Here is a 25292-nt window from a genome sequence, read left to right on the forward strand (position 1 = left end):
ACTGCACAACCATTCAGAATTCTGTAGAAAACATTGTGTACGCTTTGCCCATCATAATACATTACCATACACACTCCAAGTACAATTGGTTCAGCGCTAGATGAATTTTTTTCATAAGCACCAAATTACATGTTCTGTTTCAGCGCAGTGCAAAATAAGTCTATTTTTAAGACATTCCTCCAAAGATATGACATTCAGTGTCTCACCCCACCCAACCAGGCAAGCCCCTCCCATCAAAGGTCATTACATATAGAATATGCTCCTCAAAAATGTGATGCTTGATAAAGTTGCCCATTTTTGCATTGTTTCTCCTATTTAAGGTAATGAGTCGAGGAGGGCAACTTTTCCCCCATACATAACATTCAAAACTCCCACCACACCTCCCTAGCCCCCCATTCCACTTGAGGGCTGTTTAATTTAGATTTGTCCCCTCCCTCTCCCCTTCTTACGCTCCCATATTTAGGAGGCTGTTCTGGCTTGCAGAGTCAGATTACTGGAGAGACTGAACACTAACTTACTGCATAAAGAGAGAAACTCAAAACAAGCACAACAATCATGTAAAAGTAGCATGTAAAACAAGCATGTGTACTGCAGTCCTAGTCCCAGCCCAGGGATGACACGGCAGCACTGTATCGAGGAGGGGATGAAAGTCTAACACGGTCCACTCTCCAGTTCCTCTACTGGGGGGTAGGGATGAGGGTGGTAGGTAGGCTGAAGTGAAAAAGTAGCCCCCCTCTATGGTTTTCAGGGACTGCGTGTGTGTGTGTGTTAAGGAGTAGACTTCATGGACTGTGTGTGTGTGTGTGTGTGTGTGTGTGTGTGTGTGTGTGTGTGTGTGTGTGTGTGTGTGTGTGTGTGGTCTAGTTCTTAGGTGACCAGCCCTTCATCAGAACAGGATTGAATGACCTGGCTGATGCTTGAATAATACTTGTGTGATGCTAAATCAAGAAGCTCCAGTATCCAGCACCCCCTCTCTCCTCTCTGCTTCCACCCTGTGGTGATATGCAGCACTGCAGATTGGTGGTCACTGGGCCTCTGTTGGACTACCCTAGCTGCTGTTCACTTTGAGACTCTTCATGCGGTGCAACAGGGAGTCCTTCTCCATTTGGGCCTCAGCTAGAGCCATCTTGGCTTTGGAGAGCTCCAGTTTCAAACACTCGTTCTCCTCTATCAGCAGCTAGGGGTAAACAGAAGAGAGGGTGTTGATGGTTAAATTCCTATGAAAGAGTGCAGGGCATAACATTTTATTTTTGGTCCACCAGCCACTCAGATTTTTTACCAGACAAAATATTCCTGCCCCAGCTAAAATGACACAAAAAAAAAGCGCTGTTTGTGATGTATCCAAAACAAATGTATTACTAGAAAAGTGATGTGGTATATTGTTTAATTGAATTTGTGACTTGAGTACACACGTCACAGATGAGACAAACATTTTCACCTGCCCCTTTAAGGGCCGGAGGTTACCATGGTAACACTACTCCAGTCAGAGACTGAGTCTGACTAGTAGAAGCGTTATCTTCGCTTCCCGAGCAGTTGAAACACAAACATAGAAAAACAACCTAGCTTGTGAACAAAACAATGTAAATAGCTGAGAAACACGTCTCACTTCAGACTTTTGATTCAAGTAAATTCAACCAACTTTTATGCCTGTGCGCAGCGCTTCTAAAAATGTATATTTCACTCAGCTCTTCACATGCGCACTGTCCCCAGCGCAAAGTGGAATAGGCTACATAGGATTTGCAGTTCTGACTTTGTGCGATTAATTTACAAGCTATGAAAGAAAATGGTGGAAATATCTTAAACAAATATTGCAGCATTTATTTTTCATGTGATCATACTTGCCTATTTTTATTCACAAATGAGAGTGAAATGCTCGCACTGTGGAGCCCTGACCCCCTGCCAACGTGGCCCTCATTTGGCAGGTGGTGGGTGTTCATTTTAGGCCCTGGACGAGTGGGTGGTGTGTGTGAACTACTCACCTGTTCTTTGTTGGAGGGGGTTGTGCTAGGGCTAGGAGGGCTGGGGGTCTGTGTGGCCTTGGGAGTGCTGCTGACCACACTCTCAGGGACTGGAGACAAACCGCTGTCAATCAATTGGACTTCTTTCTTAGGCCCCGCCTCAGACGCATTTTCCACTGTGACAACAGAGAGGGGGGGAGTCGGTGAAAGGTAGAAATTAATTTGAAAGGCATGTCATTGTATGATGATGAAATGAGACGGTGTTGGGGCGGATGGTGTGGGTGCGTGTGACAGTGTGCATGTGTATGAGTGAATGCGTGAGGCAGTGTGTATGAGTGAATGTGTGAGGCAGTGTGTGTGTGTGTGTGTGTGTGTGTGTGTGTGTGTGTGTGTGTATGTGTGAGGCAGTGTGTGTGTGTGTGTATACAGTTTAAGTCGGAATTTTACATACACTTACCGTAAATTCCCGACTATAAGCCGCAACTTTTTTCCCAGGCTTTGAACCTCGCGGCTTAAACAATGACGCGGCTAATATGGATTTTTCCCGCTTTCAATTTTTTTTTCTTACAAAAAACACATTCTGTGACGTGCTCAGTTTTTTGGCGGCATGAAGCTTTCATTAGACCAATGAAATTGCCGAACGGGTTAAGGTCAAACAACTTTTTGGTTTACTGTTTAGATTAAATCGCGCGCTCTCAAACTTCCCATCATTCTGATTACGGTAGTCATTTTGTCACCCTCATCATGGCAAAGACACGGAGAAATGCATATGATGCAGCTTTCAAGTTGAAGGCAATTGATCTGGCTAGAGCTGCTGCATGGGAGCTTGGTCTTAATGAGCTGCTGCACGGGAGCTTGGTCTTAATAAATAGAGCTGCTGCACGGGAGCTTGGTCTTAATGAGTCGATAAGACGTTGGAAACAGCAGCGTGAGGAATTGACTCAGTGCAAAAAGACAACAAAAGCTTACTGCTAATTTATTATTTTTGTTAGTTACAAGCCGTGTTTCGTTAAAGCCTATTTATTTTTGTTACAAGCCGTGTTTCGTTAAAGCCTATTTATTTTTGTTACAAGCCGTGTTTCGTTAAAGCCTGTGTAAAGTTCATTTGTTTCAATGTACCGGTAGGCACCTGCGGCTTATAGACATGTGCGGCTTATTTATGTTCAAAATAATATATAAATTTTTTAATTCAGTGGGTGCGCTTAATAGTCCGGAAATTACGGTAGGTTGGAGTCATTAAAACTTGTTTTTCAAACACTCCGCAAACTTCTTGTTAACAAACTATAGTTTTGACAAGTCGGTTAGGATATCTACTTTGTGCATGACAAGTCATTTTTCCAACAATTGTTTACAGACAGATTATTTCACTTATAATTCACTGTATCACAATTCCAGTGGGTCAGAAGTTTACATACACTAAGTTGACTCTGCCTTTAAACAGCTTGTAAAATTCCAGAAAATTATGTCATGGCTTTAGAAGCTTCTGATAGGCTAATTGACATCATTTGAGTCAATTGGAGGTGTACCTGTGGATGTATTTCAAGGCCTACCTTCAACCTCAGTGCCTCTTTGGGAAAATCTGAAGAAATCAGCCATGATCTCAGAAAAATAATTGTAGACCTCCACAAGTCTGGTTCATCCTTGGGAGCAATTTCCAAACGCCTGGAGGTACCACGTTCATCTGTACAAACACCATGGGGACCACGCAGCTGTTATACTGCTCAGGAAGGAGACGTGTTCTGTCTCCTAGAGATGAACGTACTTAGGTGCGAAAAGTGCAAATCAATCCCTGAACAACAGCAAAGGACCTTGTGAAGATGCTGGAGGAAACAGGTACAAAAGTATCTATATCCACAGTAAAACGAGTCCTATATCGACATAACCTGAAAGGCCGCTCAGCAAGGAAGAAGCCACTGCTCCAAAACCGCCATAAAAAAGCCAGACTACGGTTTGCAACTGCACATGGGGACAAAGATCATACTTTTTTGAGAAATGTCCTCTGGTCTGATGAAACAAAATTACAACTGTTTGCCATAATGACCATCGTTATGTTTGAAGGAAAAAGGGGGATGCTTGCAAGGTGAAGAACACCATCCGAACCGTGAAGCACGGGGGTGGCAGCATCATGTTGTGGGGTTGCTTTGCTGCAGGAGGGACTGATGCACTTCACAAAATAGATGGCATCATAAAGTAGGAAAATGATGTGGATATATTGAAGCAACATCTCAAGACATCAGTCAGGAAGTTAAAGCTTGGTCGCAAATGGGTCTTCCAAATGGATAATCACCCCAAGCATACTTCCAAAGTTGTGTCAAAATGGCTTAAGGACAATAAAGTCAAGGTATTGGAGTGGCAATCAAAGCCTTGACCTCAATCCTATAGAAAAGTTGTGGGCAGAACTGAAAAGGTGTGTGCAAGCAAGGAGGCCTACAAACCTGACTCGGATACACCCGCTCTGTCAGAAGGAATGGGCCAAAATTCACCCAACTTTTTGTGGGAAGCTTGTGGAAGGCTACCTGAAACATTTGACCCAAGTTAAACAATTTAAAGGCAATGTTACCAAACACTCAATTGGTACATGTAAACTTCTGACCCACTGGGAATGTGATGAAAGAAATACAAGTTGAAAGAAATAATTCTCTACTATTATTCTGACATTTCACATTCTTAAAATAACATGGGGATCCTAACTGACCTTAGACAGGGAATTTTTACTAGGGTTAAATGTCAGGAATTGTGAAAAACTGAGTTTAAATGTATTTGGCTAAGGTGAATGTAAACTTCCGACTTCAACTGTATATGAGTGAATGTGTGAGGCAGTGTGTGTGTGTGTGTGTGTGTGTCTCACCCCCTATAGAGAAGGCTCCATCGTCGGTCCTGTGGATGAGCAGGTTGGAGATGTGCAGGGTGATGGGATTAGGGTCAGACGGGTTGTCACGGGGACCATCATCCTGCAGAGGGGGACAGAGGTTAATGTGTCTGTGGTTAATGTGTCTGTGTGTGTGTGTGTTCATCCCCACCTTCAGGTCGATGTGCGTGTCCCTGACGCTGATCTCCATCGGGAGGACCTGGGGGGCGGAGTCATCCTCCAGGAAGTGAGCCAGGTTCCTTAGCGACGACATGAGGAAGCTGGCCCGGTAGCCGTGGAGACGCAGCTGGAGGAAACCGTTGGTCTCGGCCAGGGGGGAGTGGGCGGCGGCACAGGGCCCGCTCTCCAGCCGAGCCCTGACCTCCGGGAGATGGGTGGTCCCGTCTGAATTGGCCTCCAGACCACCACCTAGCGAGGGAAAGAGGAAGGAGAGAGGGGAGTGGGAGGAGAGAAAATGACAACATCAGTAATCAATCAATTCCCATTAAAAAGAGAAGGCATAGATTGGCTGCAATACAAACAGAATCACTGCAATCACAACTCAAAGAAACGGCTCAGCGATGGCCGCTTGGCAGGCATACAACCAGACATTGCCTTACTGCTGACGCCAGTCTATGAATCCATTTCTAAGGTGTGACTAATTTGGAAAGCAAGGGCCCTTCTGGGGGTGGGGTTACTAATCCCATAAAACTATTAAGGCCAGTAAAGTGCTACAGCAGCTGCACGCACACACACATTTTAATATAACGACAACGCATCGGTCACTGCCTCAGTAAGGAAGGAAGGAGAGATGGAGGGAGGAAATGGCAGACATGAGAGAAGGAAAGAGGTAAAAACAGAAATAGTGAGAAAGTGATAAAGGAGAGCGAGACATACAGAGCAGGGTAGGAAAGAAGAGAGCGCGCGAGAGAGCGGGGTAGTGAAGGAGAGATATGGGGATTACTCTTCTGTGAAATAGGGAGGAGGCGGAGCCAAGTTGAGGGAGATGGGGATTACTCTTCTGTGAAAGAGGGAGGAGGCGGAGTCGAGGGAGATGGGGATTACTCTTCTGTGAAAGAGGAAGGAGGCGGAGCTGAGCGAGCGAGCCTCATCGTACTGGGGGTAAATATGGACCTCACCAACCCCTCTTAAATATTCACACACGTTGGTGACATGCTGGAGACACACATGCACACAACCTGTGGTGCCACAAAAACACATACCGACACTGGGTTTATTGTAGCTGGTAAAGGGAGCAAAACCCCCATTAGTGCTAATGCACCGTCTCACTGCAGCAGTTAGACACACACCCCCCTTGAGACATACACTGCAGTCACACACCCTTGAGACACACATTGCAGTCGCACACCCTTGAGACACACATTGTAGTCACACACATTGCAGTCACATACACTGCAGTCACACTGTGTGTGTGTTTTTACTATCCTTGTGGGAACCAGAAGTCCTCACCAGGATAGTAAAACAAGGAAAATCGGGTGGACATTTTGCCGATCCCCACAAGGAAAAATGATATTTATAGGCTTAGGGGTTAGGTTCAGGGCTACAATTATGGTTAGGTTTAGGGGTTTGTGGTTAGGGAAAATAGGATTTTGAATGGGAATCAATTGTTTGGTCACCACAAGGATAGTAAAACAAATGTGTGTAGCATGCTTGGTGGAGCAAAAATACTAATTACTGTCTGTCATTTCATACCAATGATGAAATCAGAGACACACTAACACAAACAAACAGGTAGTAACACTTGTGTGCAAGCTTGCGTTTGCCTACCCATGCTTAGATTCCACACACACACACACACACACACACACACACACATACCTTCGCTGCCTGGGGCAGGGGGTACAATAGTGCTGCCCTGAGCAGTGGGTACCATACCTGCAAGAGTTATGGAAGGGTAAACCAAGTCAATTGGAAGTGTGTGTGGGGTGTGTGGGAGTGCGTGTGGGGTGGGTGTGTAGCCTTAACCCAGCTATAGATAGTACTCCAAGAGAATGGGGAATAGCAAAACTGCAGTATGACTGCAGTGTGTGTGTGACTGCAATGTGTGGTGTGTGTACTAGCCCACATGTATGCATGTGTACGAGCGTGTACATTTGTGTGTGTGTGTCTTCACCCAGGCTGCGGTTGCTGAGGTATTGTCGGAGGCTGACGTTTCCCAGCTGTGTGGGTCTGACGCAGCCCACCTCCAGAGACACAGCCGTGCTCTCCCCTCGCACTTCCATCCCACCACACACACACCGCACCTTCAGCACCAGCACCGACACCTGGGGGGGGGGGGGAGAGAGAGAGGCATTAAGTTGGATAGGAGTCTGCTAAAATGAATAAAAATGTAAGTTACTTCAATCAATTCAGAAAGTGGGGTAAAATTACAGTTCAGGAAATGAAAAATGTTCATGTGTATGTATGTATGTATGTATGTATGTATGTATGTATGTATGTATGTATGTATGTATGTATGTATGTATGTATGTATGTATGTATGTATGTATGTATGTATCTATCTATCTATCTATCTATCTACACACACACATACACAGTGCTTTTGTAAAGTATTCAGACCCTTTGACTTTTTCCACATTTAGTTACGTTACAGCCTTGTTCTAAAATGTATTAAATAAAACATTTCTTAAATCTACACACAATACCTCATAATGACAAAGAGAAAGGTTTTTAGAAATGTTTGCAAATGTATTAAACATAAAAACCAGAAATACTTTATTTACATAAGTATTCAGACCTTTTGCTATGAGACTCGAAATAGAGCTCAGGTGCATCCTGTTTCAATTGATCATCCTTGAGGTGTTTCTACAACTTGAGTCCACCTGTGGTAAATTCAATTGATTGAACATGATTTGGAAAGGCACACACCTGTCTATATAAGGTCCCACAGTTGACAATGCATGTCAGAGCAAAAACCAAGCCATGAGGTCGAAGGGATTGTCCGTAGAGTTTCGAGACAGAATTCTGTCGAGGCACAGATCTGGGGAAGGCTACCAAAACAGTTCTACAGCATTGACGGTCCCCAAGAAGACAGTGGCCTCCATTCTTAAATGGAAGAAGTTTGGAACAACCAAGACTCTTCCTAGAAATGGCCGCACGGTCAAACTGAGCAATCGGGGGAGAAGGGCCTTGGTCAGGGAGTTCCTCTGTGGATAGGGGAGAACCTTCCAGAAGGACAGCCATCTCTGCAGCACTCCACCAATCAGGCCTTTTTGGTAGAGTGGCCAGACGGAAGCCACTCCTGAGTAAAAGGCACATGACAGCCCGCTTGGAATTGCCAAAAGGCACCTAAAGACTCTCGGACCATAAGAAACAAGATTCTCCGGTCTGATGAAACCAAGATTGAACTCTTTAGCCTGACTGCCAAGCGTCACATCTGGAGGAAACCTGGTGCCATCCCTACGGTGAAGCATGTGTGTGGCAGCATCATGCTGTGGGGATGTTTTTCAGCGGCAGGGACTGGGAGACTTGTCAGGATCAAGGCAAAGATGAACAGAGCAACGTACAAAGAGATCCTTGATGAAAATCTGCTCCAGAGCACTCAGGACCTCAGACTGGAACGAAGGTTCACCTTCCAACAGGACAACGACCTTAAGCACACAGCCAAGAAAACACAGGAGTGGCTTCGGGACAAGTCTCAATGTCCTTGAATGGCCCAGCCAGAGCCCGGACTTGAACCCGATCAAAAATCTATGGACAGACCTAAAAATAGCTGTGTAGTGACACTCCCTGTTCAACCTGACAGAGCTTGAGAGGATTTGCAGAGAAAGTTAGAAACTCCCCAAAGACAGATGTGCCAAACTTGTAGTGTCATACCCAAGAAGACTCGAGGCTGTAATCGCTGCCAAAGGTGCTTCAACAAAGTACTGAGTAAAGGGTCGGAATACTTATGTAAATGTGATATCAGTTTATTTTTAATACATTTGCAAAAAAAAAAAAAAAAAAAACTGTTTTTGCTTTGTCATTATGGGGTATTGTGTGTAGATTGATGACGGAAAAAAACTATTTAATCCATTTTAGAATAAGGCTAATGTAACAAAATGTGGAAAAAGTCAAGGGGTCTGAATACATTGTATAGTGTGCGTGTATGCATGTGTGTACAGCAGGGTGTGTGTTCATGTCAGCATACATTTCCTGTGCATGTGTGTATTACCATGTCTTTGGTGGGTTCGTCGATGCTCTGGGAGGTGGCACTGACAGTATCTGGTGAGCCAGCACAGTCCTGCTCCCCTGTGTCCATGGCCGCTACTGCTGCTGCCTCCTTGGCAATTTCTGTGGCACTCTGCTCCCTCACCACATCCTTAAAGCCTGAGATGGACACGTCGTCTGTGGACACAGAATGAATTAAAATTGGTGGTCTGCTACCAATACATTGATAAATACCAGACACAAACCTAAACTCAGCAAAAAAAGAAACGTCCCTTTTTCAGGACCCTGTCTTTCAAAGATAATTCGTAAAAATCCGAATAACTTCACAGATCTTCATTGTAAAGGGTTTAAACACTGTTTCCCATGCTTGTTTAATGAACCATAAACAATTAATGAACATGCACCTGTGGAACGGTCGTTAAGACACTAACAGCTTAAGGACGGTAGACAATTAAGGTCACAGTTATGAAAACTTAGGACACTAAAGAGGCCTTTCTACTGACTCTGAAAAACACCAAAAGAAAGATGCCCAGGGTTCCTGCTCATCTACGTGAACGTGCCTTTGGCATGCTGCAAGGAGGCAGGAGGACTGCAGATGTGGCCAGGGCAATAAATTGCAATGTCCGTACTGTGAGACGCCTAAGACAGCACTACAGGGAGACAGGACGGACAGCTGATCATCCTCGCAGTTGCAGACCACATGTAACAAACACCTGCACAGTACATCCGAACATCACACCTGCGGGACAGGTACAGGATGGCAACAACAACTGCCCGAGTTACACTAGGAACGTACAATCCCTCCATCAGTGCTCAGACTGTCCGCAATAGGCTGAGAGAGGCTGGACTGAGGGCTTGTAGGCCTGTTGTAAGGCAGGTCCTCACCAGACATCACCGGCAACAACATCGCCTATGGGCACAAACCCACCGTCGCTGGACCAGACAGGACTGGCAAAAAGTGCTCTTCACTGACGAGTCACGGTTTTGTCTCACCAGATGTGATGGTCAGATTCGCGTTTATCGTTGGAGGAATGAGTGTTACACCAAGGCCTGTACTCTGGAGCGGGATCGATTTGGAGGTGGAGGGTCCGTCATGGTCTGGGATGGTGTGTCACAGCATCATCGGACTGAGCTTGTCATTGCAGGCAATCTCAACGCTGTGCGTTACAGGGAAGACATCCTCCTCCCTCATGTGGTACCCTTCCTGCAGGCTCATCCTGACATGACAATGCCACCAGCCATACTGCTCGTTCTGTGCGTGATTTCCTGCAAGACAGGAATGTCAGTGTTCTGCCATGGCCAGCGAAGAGCCCGGACCTCAATACCATTAAGCACATCTGGGAACTGTTGGATCGGAGGGTGAGGGCTAGGGCCATTCCCCCTAGAAATGTCCGGGAAGTTGCAGGTGCCTTGGTGGAAGAGTGGGGTAACATCTTACAGCAAGAACTGGCAAATCTGGTGCAGTCCATGAGGAGGAGATGCACTGCAGTACTTAATGCAGCTGGTGGCCACACCAGATACGGACTGTTACTTTTGATTTTGACCCCCCTTTGTTCAGGGACACATTATTCCATTTCTGTCTGTGGAACTTGTTCAGTTTGTCTCAGTTGTTGAATCTTATGTTCATACAAATATTTACACATGTTAAGTTTGTTGAAAATAAATGCAGTTAACAGTGAGAGGACATTTATTTTTTTGCTGAATTTAGAATTTTTATTCTGGTATAGATCACATCAGCTCACAACTGCCATCTCCTGACAAAGTATGGAATAGAAATAACTCTTCAAAAGCCATTCAATATGTATAGAAACATGGTTTATTCTCAGGACTTTGAAGCACGGGGTGGCAACATCAAGTTGTGGGGTGCTTTGCTGCAAGAGGGACTGGTGCACTTCACAAAATAGATGCCATCATGAGGAAGGGAAATTATGTGGATATATTGAAGCAACATCACAAGATGTTGGGGCAGCAGGGAGCCTAGTGGTTAGAGCATTGGACTCGTAACCAGAAGGTTGCAAGATCGAATCCCCGAGCTGACAAGGTAAAAATCTGTCGTTCTGCCCCTGAACAAGGCAGTTAACCCACTGTTCCTAGGCAGTCATTAAAATAAGAATTTGTTCTTAACTGACTTGCCTTGTTAAATAAAAGGTAAAATAAAAAATAAAAACATCAGTCAGGAAGTTAAAGCTTGGTCGCAAATGGGTCTTCCAAATGGACAAGCATACTTCCAAAGTTGTGGCAAAATGGCTTAAGGACAACAAAGTCCAGGTTTTGGAGTGGCCAGAAAATATGTGGGCAGAACTGAAAAAGCGACTACAAACCTGACTCAGTTACACCAGCTCTGTCAGGAGGAATGGGACAAAACGCACTTATTGTGGGAAGCTTGTAGAAGGCTACCTGAAGCGTTTGACCCAAGTTAAACAATTTAAAGGCAATGCTACCAAATACTAATTGAGTGTATGTAAACTTCTGACCCACTGGGAATGTGATGAAAAAAATAAAACATTCTGGCATTTCACATTCTTAAAATAAAGTGGTGATCCTAACTGACCTAAGACAGGGAATTTGTACTAGGATTAAATGTCAGGAATTGTGAAAAACTGAGCTTAAATGTATTTGGCTAAGGTGCATGTAAACTTCCGACTTCAACTGTACATATGAAGTGGGTAAACATTATTATGTACATACAGTGGGGGAAAAAAGTATTTGATCCCCTGCTGATTTTGTACGTTTGCCCACTTAAAAAGAAATGATCAGTCTATAATTTTAATAGGTTTATTTGAACAGTGAGAGACAGAATAACAACAAAAAAAATCCAGAAAAACACATGTCAAAAATGTTATAAAATGATTTGCATTTTAATGAGGGAAATAAGTATTTGACCCCTCTGCAAAACATGACTTAATACTTGGTGGCAAAACCCTTGTTGGCAATCAGAGGTCAGACGTTTCTTGTAGTTGGCCACCAGGTTTGCACACATCTCAGGAGGGATTTTGTCCCAGTCCTCTTTGCAGATCTTCTCCAAGTCATTAAGGTTTCGAGGCTGATGTTTGGCAACTCGAACCTTCAGCTCCCTCCACAGATTTTCTATGGGATTAAGGTCTGGAGACTGGCTAGGCCACTCCAGGACCTTAATGTGCTTCTTCTTGAGCCACTCCTTTGTTGCCTTGGCCGTGTGTTTTGGCTCATTGTCATGCTGGAATACCCATCCAGGACCCATTTTCAATGCCCTGGCTGAAGAAAGGAGGTTCTCACCCAAGATTTGACGGTACATGGCCCCGTCCATCGTCCCTTTGATGCGGTAAAGTTGTCCTGTCCCCTTAGCAGAAAAACACCCCCAAAGAATAATGTTTCCACCTCCATGTTTGACGGTGGAGATGGTGTTCTTGGGGTCATAGGCAGCATTCCTCCTCCTCCAAACACAGCGAGTTGAGTTGATGTCAAAGAGCTCCATTTTGGTCTCATCTGACCACAACACTTTCAGCAGTTTGCCAATGAACATCTGAATGACTCAGAGGACAACTTCAGACGGGCATGTACATGTATTCTTGAGCAGGGGGACCTTGCGGGCGCTGCAGGATTTCAGTCCTTCACGGCGTAGTGTGTTACCAATTGTTTTCTTGTGACTATGGTCCCAGCTGCCTTGAGATCATTGACAAGATCATCCCGTGTAGTTCTGGGCTGATTCCTCACCGTTCTCATGATCATTGCAACTCCACGAGGTGAGATCTTGCATGGAGCCCCAAGCCGAGAGATACAGTTCTTTTGTGTTTCTTCCATTTGCGAATAATCACACCAAATGTTGTCACCTTCTCACCAAGCTGCTTAGCGATGGTCTTGTAGCCCATTCCAGCCCGGTGTAGGTCTACAATCTTGTCCCTGACATCCTTGGAGAGCTCTTTGGTCTTGGCTATGGTGGAGAGTTTGGAATCTGATTGATTGATTGCTTCTGTGGACAGGTGTCTTTTATACAGGTAACAAGCTGCGGTTAGGAGCACTCCCTTTAAGAGTGTGCTCATAATCTCAGCTCGTTACCTGTATAAAAGACACCTGGGAGCCAGAAATCTTTCTGATTGAGAGGGGGTCAAATACTTATTTCCCTCATTAAAATGCAAATCAATTTATAACATTTCTGACATGCGTTTTTGTGGATATTTTTGTTGTTACTCTGTCTCTCACTGTTCAAATAAACCTACCATTAAAATTATAGACTGATCCTTTCTTTGTCAGTGGACAAACCTACAAAATCAGCAGGGGATCAAATACTTTTCCCCCCCACTGTAGGGCAGCAGTCTCTAAGGTGCAGGGTAGAGTACTGGCTGTTAGCTGGCTAGTGACAATGTCTAAGGTTTAGGCCAGGGTACTGGGCGGAGGCCGGCTAGTGATGACTATTTAATAGTCTGATGGCCTGGATATAGAAGCTGTTTATCAGTCTCTCGGGTCCCAGCTTTGATGCACCTGTACTGTCTCTGTCTTCTAGATGGTAGCGGGGAGAACAGGCCGTGACTTGGGTGGCTGACGTCCTTGATGAGCTTCTTGGCCTTTGAAACACTGGGTGCTGTAGATGCCCCCGATGATGCGTTGGGCTGACCGCACCACCCTCTGGAAAGCCTGGAGGTTGTGGGCGGTGCAACTGCCGTACCATGAGGTAATACAGCCCTTACAGGATGCTCTCAATGGTGCATCTGTAGAAGTTTATGAGGGTCTTACATGCTAACCAAACTTGCTCATCGTCTGTGTGCGTGCGTTGATTTTGTTTCTCCACCAGACGCATTCATGACACAGGTTAAAATACCAAAGCCTACTGTGAACCAACTATATTAATTTGGGGAGAGGTCGAAACAAATGAAACATTCATGGACATTTAGCTAGCTTGCCGTTGCTAGTTAATTTGTCCTGGGAGATAAACTTTGGCTTGTTATTTTACCCGAAATGCACAAGGTCCTTTATTTAGCTGGATCTTTGTAGAATTTTGAGTCATACAAAATCGTGTGTTCTCTACTCCGACAATGAATCCACAGATAACCAACTAGGTTTCCCCTTTTTTCCTTTGATTAGTCTCTCCTTGTTCATCTTTCTTCTTCTGTGTATTTTATATTACGGTTGGCAACCAACTGTAAGGTGCATTACCGCCACCAACTGGCCTGGAGTGTGGACCTCAGTTCATCTTTCAATCACCCACGTGGGTATATGCTCCTAAAAACCAATGAGGAGATAGAAGAGGCTGGACTTGCAGCAAGCCAAGTTATATTACAGTGCCTGGTACGCAGACGCCCGTTGACGCGCGCGAGCAGTGGATGAAATGATTGTAGATTTATTTTGCAACGTGGCTGGTTTGGTCAGCATATTAGGGGCCAAGCTGAATTTCTTCAGCATCCTGAGGTTGAAGAGGCTTTGTTGCGCCATCTTCACCACACTTTTGGTGTGAAGGGACCATTTCAGATTCTCAGTGAGGAACTAGAAGCTTTTGACTCTATCCACTGCGGCCCTGTCGATGTGGATGGGGGCGTTCTCTCGCTGCGGCCTCCTGAAGTCCACAATCAGCTCCTTCGTTTTGACGTTGAGGGAGAGGTTATTTTCCTGGCACTACTCCACCAGGGCTCTCACCTTCTCCTTGTAGGCTGTCTCATTGTTGTTAGTAAATCAGGCCTACCATGGTTGTGTCGTCAGCAAACCTGATGAATGAGTTGGAGACGCGTGTGGAGGCGTGCGTGACCACGCAGTCATGGGTGAACAGGGAGTACAGGAGGCGGCTGAGCACGCACCCGAGGGGCCCCCGTGTTGAGGGTCAGAGTGGTGGAGGTGATGTTGCCTTCCTTCACCACCTGGGGTCAGCCCGTCAGGAAGTCTCAGACCCAGGGCCCTGTGTGTGTGTGTGTGTGTGTGTGTGTGTGGTTCCTACCTCTCTCCAGCAGGCTGTATGTGTCTGTGTCTCCGTCCTCCATCAGGTAGCTGTCTATGGAGAGGTTGTCCAAGGACTGCAGAGACGGAGTCTTCTTCATGTTCTTATAGGACACTGAGAAACTGGACTGGGAACGCTCCCTCATCAGACGCCCACTGGAACACACAAACAAACAAGAGTGAGTGTGAGAGAAGGGTGAGGGGAAAGAAAAACAGGAGTACTGTGGACCTCAAGGCTTGGATTTGAATAGCCCTGCGCCCGGTTTCCCAAAAGCATTTTAAGGCTGAGTTCATCATCAGAACCATTGAACCTTAAGATGCCTTTGGGAAACTGGGCTCAGGTCTAGACCGCTGACCTAGCCAAGGCTATATGCTACTAGTCACCAGATAAAGGCTACACACACTATTCACCGGGTACACACACCAACTTGCAGCTTGTAAACGTATACAGCCCCACAGATACACACCCAACCACAGACAATTCTACATGCACACGTACACACACACACACACACCACAATGTGAACAGATATTTAAAGGAATGCGGACACACACACACAGACAGACCCATAGCGTGTCTTACATGTTGGAAATAGAATATAGGGAGGTGGACCGGGTGTTTGAGGAGCTGAGCCGGTCAGAAACCCCTGACAGACTGCCTTTCCTTTGTAGAGAGAACACACACACACACACACCTCGCATGGGTCAGAGCAGAGGACACACTGAGCTACAGAGTAGAGTAGCAGAGTGAGAAAAACACACACAAAAAGACAGACACACACCTTGTATGGGAGCACATTGGACAAGGCAGAAAAACACACAAATGAACAAACACCTCTTATGGGTGACAACATTGATAGTGACGTATAGGGCAGGTACAGTGCGGTCACTGTAGCTACACAGACATGATGTAGTACTACAGACTGATGTGATGGGACTGACCAAGTAACAGTAAATGATGGTTTACTAAGCTGGGCATGAATAAGTGAGTAACTGTAATGACATCTGCAGGAAGTATTGTTGTGACTGAGTATTGCAGTAATGGGAGTGACTTAATTTAAAGCTTGTCATAAGTCCTCTGAATGAGTGTTTACGGTCTGCCTGCCGATCGGCCTGCATTTCCCACTGCTGATCTGCCACCGGGACATGCACTAAGTTACAGTAAAGATGTTCTTATTGTTTCATTTGATTTGCAGTGAATCAGAGTGAATGTTTTACAGAACTGACCGTCTGAATAGCTGAACAATATGTTATGGAAGTAACGGAATCACGGTTCCTCTGGAGAAATGTGTAGCAGTAAAGGTCGGGGGGTTCCCTCCCCCACTGTTTTGGGGGTTCCCCCCAGAGAATTTTGATGCAGAAGGACTGAGAAGCTCACTTCTGAATACTTTTTTTAAAAAGGCCATTCTATCAAAAATGTATGAAAATGAAATTATGTTGACACCAACCAAAATGTAATTTCTACCTCCAGAAATGAGCCAAATAACATATTGGTAAAATGATTTGTTTAAATTGTAACATAGTGGACCATGCTTATAGCCTATGCATGGTTCATATGATCAGGTATGCTATTAGCAATAAGCATTATCACCTGTATCCCAACTGATGCAGCATAGTGGCTATAAATCAATCGGCTGAAGCATGGGGTAGCCTATCTGCATTTACCCTATTGGGCTAATCATTAGTAGAGTCCTGCGTCGGGTCAGATACGCATGAGTGAGACCATTTTTAAATAATAAAAATCAGCTGGTGGGTGAAATAAAACAAAAAAACGTTTCAACCCGTGGGTCGGCTCGTGGTTCAGAACAATTACATTGCGGGTCGGGAAACATTTTAAAATCAAGTTAATACACTTTCAAAACCCAGGCGCTTGTTGTGAATTCCATTCTGTGAGCGGCGAGGCAGACATAAGGCTACCAGCCAAGCACGCATTGAGAGTGTGTGGAGCCGGGAACTGTCCCTTATTCATGAGGTGCTAAAATGTTCTAATTTGTCCACGTGCAGCGCTTATATTCCCTCTCCCCACCAGAGAATTTGTATTTATTTAACCTTTATTTAACTAGGCAAGTCAGTTAAGAAAAAATTCTTATTTACAATGACGCCTACCCCGGCCAAACCCGGGCCAATTGCGCGCCGTCCTATGGGACTCCCAATCACGGCCGGTTGTGATACAACACATTACAAAGCATATTTTTCCTGGGTAGCCTAGGTTACGTGAAAATGGCTAACGTAGGCCTAACCGGGGAAATTGAAAAGGTTATGATAAAGGAATAGGCTACATCACCGTGGAAATGTGCTGCAAGAGTGAAATCTCCAGTTTGGAAGGACAACACAAAGTGCAAGCAGGTAGGCCCATTTCTAAGTTATTTATTACTAATTTATTATTCATTCAGCGTTCGTTCATTAGACCATACGCAGGCCATATAAAGAGTAAACCGGCGCAGCTGGTAAGTGTGAGCAGCCTATAAATGCAGCCGAATTTAGATTCTGGGAATTCCCTCCCTATGACACTCATAACTTGAACCCGCCTCGAGAGGAATATTTATCTTGCATAGAACACACAACAAGCCGATTATGTAAATAGATAAACTATTATACTGTGGGGTTGTCTGATTTTGTCTGCAGAGGAAAGGTAAATGTGGACTGTTCCAGCATCTTCAAAGTGCACCTCGGTGTACATTTTTTTTTTATGTCCCATATTATTTTGCGGTGGCGCCACAGCTAAATGACTGCAGTGGAAACACTGAACTGAATACCTGGTCATTGACAGTGGCTACAGGTCTAAATAACCAGACTGTATTATGATAATGACGGAAGGGAATTACCTGGACATAGACTCAGGCAATCTGGCCCCAGGGTTCTTCTCGTTCCAGTCTTTGGTGGAGAGGGGGACTGAGAGAGTGGGGTCTGCCCCGGAGGACTCACCCTGCTGGGCTTTACAATCAACTCCGCTCCCCGGCTCCTCTCCCCCAGTCCGGGCCTCCAGGGAAGCCTCTCCCAACTCCTCTGAACTCGATCTCCCTGTCCTCTCGTCAAGAGACGCCTTCAGGTTGGGGGCGGAGGCGGGGATGAGAGGGGCGGGGCCTTGCGTTATCCCACCCTCTACACCACACATAAGCTGGTCCACTGTACAGCTTCCCTTCGCCCCAGCCCCCTCCACGTGGGTTCCTCTATCTCCCCCCTCCCCTCTGTCACTCCCAGTCTCCAAGGTGCATCTACTCTCCGAAGGGGACAATTCCGACCCTAGGGGGGAACCAGGACCCTCGGGCTGGGGGACCGGCTTCAAGAGGAGAGCTACCTCCGCACTTTTGAGCAGGATCCCCACACAGGCACTGAAGGGCTGGTGGTCTGGAGGGGGGTCCGATGTGGTCTTTGCCTTGTCTCGTTTGGAGCCCATCTCCTCCAGGTCCTGTTGCAGGGTGTGCTGCAAGGCTTTGATGCTGCGCTGCAGCCGCATCAGGAACATGTACTGCCTGTGGCTCACCTGGACACACATTATGCTCATAACTACACACACTTCAGTATTCTCAAATAAACAGTGTAACATGTTGGTTCACATTATACGCACACGTCATACATTAATACAAAGTGTACAAAACATTAGGAACACTTCCCTAATATTGAGTTGCACCACCACCCTTTTGCCCTCAGAACAGCCTCAATTCATCGAGGCATGGACTCTACAGGGTATGGAAAGTGTTCCACAGGGATGCTGGCCCATGTTGACACCAATGCTTCCTGCAGTTGTGTCAAGTTGGCTGGATGTCCTTTGGGTGGTGGACCATTCTTGATACACACGGGAAACTGTTGAGTGTGAAAAACCCAGCAGCGTTGCAGTTCTTGACACACAAACCAGTGCACCTGGCACCTACTACCATAACCCGTTCAAAGGCACTTAAATCTTTTGTCTCGCTCATTCACCCTCTGAATGGCACACACACACACGTGGCATCAATAAGGGATCATAGACTGACCAGGTGAAGCTATGTCATGAAAAGAAAATGTTCCTAATGTTTTGTACACTTAGTGTACACACACACACACACACACACACACACACACTACAGTGTACAGACACACACACCAAAAGATATGAATCATCACTCACCTGAGCGCTCAAATGCTTTTGTACGTGCACTAAGATGTGCATGTCTGCCTCCTTACTGGAAGAGGAAGATGGGGGGATGTTGTCCAGGGACAGTGGCTTGTGAAGCCCGTTGCTAGGCTGCAGCGAGGCCTCTGTTGCCGTGGCGTCCGTAACAGTACTATAGTACTCCTTCAAAAGCCTCTTCCTCTGCAGACGTCCCACAGTATCCACAGGCTCGCTCCTGGCCAGGCCTGCAGCTAGGGGCGTTCTCTGCCCTCTCGAAGCCCCGCCCATTAGCCGCTCCTGGTGCTGGGCGTGTCTGACCGGCTGGCACGCCCACAGAGTGAGGGGGAAGGCGTCAACGAAGGGCTGGGGCCGCCCCTTCCCGCCGCGCGTCCCCTCGTAGTCCACCCAGAACTGGGCAAAGTGAACCGCCCACAAGTCTGTGGCAGCTGGCATTTTGAGGGCATCCACGCCCAACGAGGGCGACACCAACCCTTTATACACATTGTGCAACATAGTGTCCTGCTCATGCGCGTGGCGCTGGAAAACGGGGTGGATCACCGGGAAGGAGGTGGAGGAGCGAGGGAAGGAGGAAAAGGAGGTGGAGAAGAACTGTTGTTCTTGGAAGGAGAGGAGGAGGGCTTCCAGGTGGGAGCGGGAGCAGTTAGGGGGGTGGCGGGTGTTGGTGGCCACCATCTCCGAGCATTGGACAGAGACGGAGCGGGGGAGGTCCTGGGGATAGGAGGGGTCCCTGTCCGTGGGCACTACCAACTGTGGTGGGGGAGAGAGGAAGAGAAACACATTATTAGAAAATATACATACAGAGGTCATCAATGTGTACAAGATGACTAACGAGCGTAATTTCCAATCTGTTGAAATGTAAAGACTATGCTCTAACAGAAATGGAGTGTGTTGACCTTTTCAAGGGCTTTTTTCACAGCAATGGTAGTGTTTGCATTTCTCAAATGACTGAATCAAAAAGTGTCCAAGTACTCAATATGAGTGTGTGTGATTTGAACACCGACATAACATCATGACAGTGTGTGTGTGTGTGTCCTTTCTGCCCTCTACCTTGAGCATTAGTCCGTCCACCCTGATGTCGATGTGCTCGTCAGGCTTCTGTTCCTCGTCGTTGAGCTTGTAGAGCTCCATGAACTGTTCCAGGCTCTGCCTCAGGTCCAGCGCAAACAGGTTGCACCACACCAGGCTCCTGGGGTCCAGCACCAGCTGCAGCGCATTCAGCTGCACATACAGGTTGGGGCAAGGGACTGCAGGAGGTGGGGAAGAGAAGATTATATAATAATCAATGCAAGGGACTGCAGGAGGTGGGGAAGAGAAGATTATATAATAATCAATGCAAGGGACTTCAGGAGGTGGGGAAGAGAAGATTACATAATAATCAATGCAAGGGACTGCAGGAGGTGGGGAAGAGAAGATTACATAATAATCAATGCAAGGGACTGCAGGAGGTGGGGAAGAGAAGATTACATAATAATCAATGCAAGGGACTGCAGGAGGTGGGGAAGAGAAGATTATATAATAATCAATGCAAGGGACTTCAGGAGGTGGGGAAGAGAAGATTACATAATAATCAATGCAAGGGACTTCAGGAGGTGGGGAAGAGAAGATTACATAATAATCAATGCAAGGGACTTCAGGAGGTGGGGAAGAGAAGATTACATAATAATCAATGCAAGGGACTTCAGGAGGTGGGGAAGAGAAGATTACATAATAATCAATGCAAGGGACTGCAGGAGGTGGGGAAGAGAAGAGGTTGCAAACTAGAAATGAGTGGAGGGGAAAGAGAAGAGATGCACTAATGCATTCACCTTTCCCTCAGCACTAACACCCGATTCACATAAACATCAAGTCAAGACTTCAAACAGTTCAATCAGGTGTGTTAGCGCTAGGCTGGAATAAAGCATGTACACCCTGTAGGATGAGGGTCCAGGAACCAAAAACTAGGAACTGAATGAGAGTAGGAACCAATCTTACTGGGGTAGTCCTTTCCGTCAGGGAAGTAGTATTCGGTGAACTCAACGTGGATGGCAGGCATCTCAGGAGGGAGGTACAGGGACTTCTTATTACAGGAGATCATGGCCTTAGGGCTGGAGCGACGCTGGTCTGCTGTGGACACCTGATACACACACGGGATGAGGTCAGTACGCAAAGTGGGTGGATCAGATAAGCACGTCAACTGTGTGCGTGTGCTGACCTGGTAGATGCTGAAGTCAGCTATCCTGAGGACAATGGAGCTGGACAGGAGCTGCGTCCTGGGGGTCTGGGGAGAACTGAGGATACTGGTAGAACTAGTACTGATCTTACCTAGAAAGGAGAGGTGAAGAAAGGTGGGAGGGAGAGAAAGGACGGTAGGGAGAATAAGGAAACAGAGGGGGGAGAGAAACGGGGAAAAGAAGAGCCAATCAGACCACCTGCCACACTCTGACGTCGTCTCAAAAGGTGTGCATCACCGCACACCGCGTGCGCACACCATCGGTTAGGGGGGTACCTGGCTCTAGGCATGAGAAGCAGCACTGTGCCCGCCCCCGCGCCCTCGCTCGTACCATGGCTCGTGCCCGCACCCACCCCGGGGGTAGGTCATCTGGCCCCCTAACCACCACTATTCTTCCTCTTCCTGTCTGGTCCTGCCCTACGGGACCATACACACTGTCCCTAACACTGGAGACACTGGAGGGATACCTGGACACTGGAGGGGGGGGGCACAGAACTCAGAGTGACTAGGCAGTGTGATGCTAGGGAAACCAACACTTCACTTAATTCCAACTCTACGGGCTCTTCTAAAAATGACCCACTAGATGACATCAAGTGTATTCTAGTTCAGTTGAATGTCAACTGTCTAACCATGGGCTCTTCATGGGCTGCTGGAACAGATTCTTATAGTTGTTGAATAAAAAGAGAATCAGGACAGATGCTCCAATACACACCTTTATTGGATTACTATGTTTCAATCACATTGAGGTGAGGTGTGTGTGTGCTTGTTTACCGTACTCTGTGTGCGTGACTGTGTGTATGTGTGTGTTTACCATGCTGTGTGTGTGCTGCTCTTCTGTTTACCGTGCTGTGGTGAGGTGTGAGAGTTGGCCGGGCCCTCCCGGTCTCTCTTGGCGGTCTTCAACATCTCCACGTTAGACTTGAACTCCTCCAGTAGACTCCTGGCCCAGCCCTCCCTGGCCTTAGTGGCCTCACTGTACTGCATCCAGTGGAGACAACTCTCACCTGGAGACAGAGAGAGATGAAGGGAGAAGGAGAGAGAGGACAGAAAGCAAGAGACGAGGGAGAAACCTTTGTCTAAGTACCTACTCTTGTCACTATTCGAGATGGTATACTGAGAGAAAGACACGTTTTGTGGTGTTGAGAGATCAGAAAGATCACTATTACTCCCATCAGCTGTGTGGCAGTTGGAGGGAGGTTGGGTAGAGGTTGTGTTTACCTGCTCTGTGGGACAGGTAGTAATGTTGGAGAGAGGTTGGGTAGAGGTTGTTGTGGTGTTTACCTACCTGGTCTGTGGGTGGGGTAGTAATGTTGGAGGGAGGTTGTGGTGGTGTCTACCTGCTCTGTGGGAGGGGTAGTAATGTTGGAGGGAGGTTGTGGTGGTGTCTACCTGCTCTGTGGGAGGGGTAGTAATGTTGGAGGGAGGTTGTGGTGGTGTCTACCTGCTCTGTGGGAGGGGTAGTAATGTTGGAGGGAGGTTGTGGTGGTGTCTACCTGCTCTGTGGGAGGGGTAGTAATGTTGGAGGGAGGTTGTGGTGGTGTTTACCTGCTCTGTGGGAGGGGTAGTAATGTTGGAGGGAGGTTGTGGTGGTGTTTACCTGCTCTGTGGAAGGGGTAGTAATGTTGTAGGGTGGTTGTGTAGAGGATGTGGTGGTGTCTACCTGCTCTGTGGGAAGAGTAGTAATGTTGGAGGGAGGTTGTAGTGGTGTTTACCTGCTCTGTGGGATGGGTAGTAATGTTGTAGGGAGGTTGTGGTGGTGTTTACCTGCTCTGTGGGAGGGGTAGTAGTCCAGGGTAATGTGACTGAAGGAGAGCTGCATGGCCCCACCAGTTATCCTCTTATTGATCACTGGAGAGAGGGTTGGGAGGGAAGGAGGGATGCATGGAGAGAGGGAAGAAGGCAGAGGCAGAAGATAAGGTCCAATGTGCGTCAGAGCCCAACTTGATGTGTAGGTATCAGACAGTCAGTCAAACATCTGTCTGAAGTTTGTGTGTGGTATGTGTGTGTTCTACATGTGTATGTGTGCATTAGCAGGCGTGTCTATGTGCGTGTGTACACGTGTCATACGTCTGTGTGTGTGTGTGTACCTCTGTCCTTGGCGTGTATGTCATCACAGATGTGCAGGTCGAGGTGTGTGATCTGCAGGTGGTGGGAGGTCTCACACACGTCGAAGGCAGCGAACAGATTAGCCATGGTGGCGCTCTGGTCAGCCGCTGTGCCTGACGACACCTGCTGGCTACGCACCTGCTGGGCTGAGGGGGGCGCCGACGACTCCTGGATACAGACCAGAGACCGTATAGAACACAGACACAGATGCAGACACCCGCACAGAGACATATGGAGATGCAGACAGACACAAATAAAATGAAGTGAACATCAATTTTATTAGTGCATCCAATTAGTGTTGCTTGGGATAATGGCGCAGGAGGGGATTTTTACAGGCTCCTAACCAACTGTTCTATTTTGTCTGGGTTTTTCACATTGTTTGTACATAATGTTGCTGCTACCATCTCTTATGACCAAAAAGAGCTTCTGGATATCAGAACAGGGATTACTCACCTCGAAATGGACAAAATACATTTTATTTTATGAGTCAGACACAAAAGATATACTGCTTCTGCGAGACCAGGCCCAAATCCATGTCATTTGCATGTAGAACAGACGGAAATACAGGAGGCGGAGATCAGGGTGCCTTGTTAGAATTTGTTGGCAAGTGGGTAGCCCACCTCTGCCATCCGTTCTATTGGTCCACGTGCAATCACTGGAAAATAAGCTGGATGATCTCCGCTCCAGACTATATCCCAACCAGAAGCCACGGACTACAGGCAACATCTGCACCGAGCTAAAGGCTAGAGCTGCCGCTTTCAAGGAGCGGGAAACTCATCCGGACGCTTATAAAAAATCCGACTACGCCCTCAGACAAACCATCAAAAAGGCAAAGCGTCAATACAGGAATAAGATTGAATCCTATTACACCGGCTCTGACGCTTGTCGGATGTGGCAGGGCTTGCAAACTATTACAGACTACAAAAGGGAAGCACCGCCGAGAGCTTCCCAGTGACGCGAGCCTACCAGACAAGCTAAATACCTTCGATGCTCGCTTCGAAGCAAGCAACACCTAAGCATGCATAAGTGCCAGCTGTTCCGGACAACTGTGTGATCACGCTCTCCGTAGCCGATGTGAGCAAAACCTTTAACATTCACAAGGCCACAGGGCCAGACGGATTACCAGGACATGTACTCTGAGCATGCGCTGACCAACTGGCAAGTGCCTTCACTAACATTTTCAACCTCTCCCTGACCAAGTCTGTAATACCTACATGTTTCAATCAGACCACCATAGTCCCTGTGCCCAAGAAAGCGAAGGTAACCTGCCTAAATGACTACCGCCTTGAAGCACTCACGTCGGTAGCCATGAAGTGCTTTGAAAGGCTGGTCATGGCTCACAACAGACTCCCGGAAACCCTAGACCCACTCCAATTCGCATACCGCCCCAACATCTACACAGATGAATCAATCTCAATCGCACTCCACACTGCCCTTTCCCACCTGGACAAAAGGGACACCTATGTGAAAATGCTGTTCATTGACGGCTCAGCGTTCAACACCCTAGTGCCCACGAAGCTCATCACTAAGCTAAGGACCCTGGGAATAAACACCTCTGGAACCTGGACTTTTTGACGAGCCACCCTCAGATGGTAAGGGTAGACAACACATCTGCCATGCTGATCCTCAACACGGTGGCCCCTCAGGTGTGTGCTTAGTCCCCTCCTGTACTCCTTGTTCACACAGGACTGTGTGGCAAGCACGACTCCAACACCATCATTAAGTTTGCTGATGACAAGAGTGGTAGGTCTGATCACTGACAACGATGAGACAACCTATAGGGAGGAGGTCAAAGACCGGGCAATGTGGTACCAGGACAACAACCTCTCGCTTAATGTGAGCAAGACAAAGGAGATGATCATGGACTACAGGAAAAGGAGGGCCGAACACGCCCCCATTCACATCGATGGGGCTGTAGTGGAGCGGGTCGAGAGCTTCAAGTTCCTTGGTGTCCACATCACCAACAAACTACCATGGTCCAAACAA

At 46.9% G+C, this 25292-nt stretch overlaps 1 protein-coding gene across 3 annotated transcripts in view; it reads right to left on the reverse strand.

The window, feature by feature from the left end:
- Positions 1 to 829: 829 nt before the first annotated feature.
- Positions 830 to 25292, reverse strand: part of LOC115180395 (UHRF1-binding protein 1-like) — a 45675-nt gene continuing 21212 nt past the window's right edge. Inside the window, exons 8-24 of one of the 3 annotated variants that reach the window (XM_029742450.1) lie at positions 23288 to 23474; positions 22965 to 23048; positions 22043 to 22204; positions 21183 to 21292; positions 20963 to 21104; positions 20039 to 20235; positions 18986 to 19738; positions 17703 to 18361; positions 15461 to 15541; positions 14879 to 15033; positions 8981 to 9153; positions 6941 to 7091; positions 6646 to 6702; positions 4979 to 5235; positions 4807 to 4909; positions 1980 to 2134; positions 830 to 1177 (exon numbers count right to left, since the gene is read on the reverse strand). In XM_029742450.1, the coding sequence (XP_029598310.1) occupies positions 1049 to 1177; positions 1980 to 2134; positions 4807 to 4909; positions 4979 to 5235; positions 6646 to 6702; positions 6941 to 7091; positions 8981 to 9153; positions 14879 to 15033; positions 15461 to 15541; positions 17703 to 18361; positions 18986 to 19738; positions 20039 to 20235; positions 20963 to 21104; positions 21183 to 21292; positions 22043 to 22204; positions 22965 to 23048; positions 23288 to 23474 (3555 nt within the window). In that variant the 3' untranslated portion in view covers positions 830 to 1048. The remainder of the gene's footprint in view (positions 1178 to 1979; positions 2135 to 4806; positions 4910 to 4978; positions 5236 to 6645; positions 6703 to 6940; positions 7092 to 8980; positions 9154 to 14878; positions 15034 to 15460; positions 15542 to 17702; positions 18362 to 18985; positions 19739 to 20038; positions 20236 to 20962; positions 21105 to 21182; positions 21293 to 22042; positions 22205 to 22964; positions 23049 to 23287; positions 23475 to 25292) is intronic. The other 2 variants (XM_029742451.1, XM_029742452.1) reach the window with 2 other exon arrangements.

This window comes from Salmo trutta, chromosome 40 (assembly GCF_901001165.1).
Source record: "Salmo trutta chromosome 40, fSalTru1.1, whole genome shotgun sequence".
Classification (NCBI taxonomy): Eukaryota; Metazoa; Chordata; class Actinopteri; order Salmoniformes; family Salmonidae; genus Salmo; species Salmo trutta.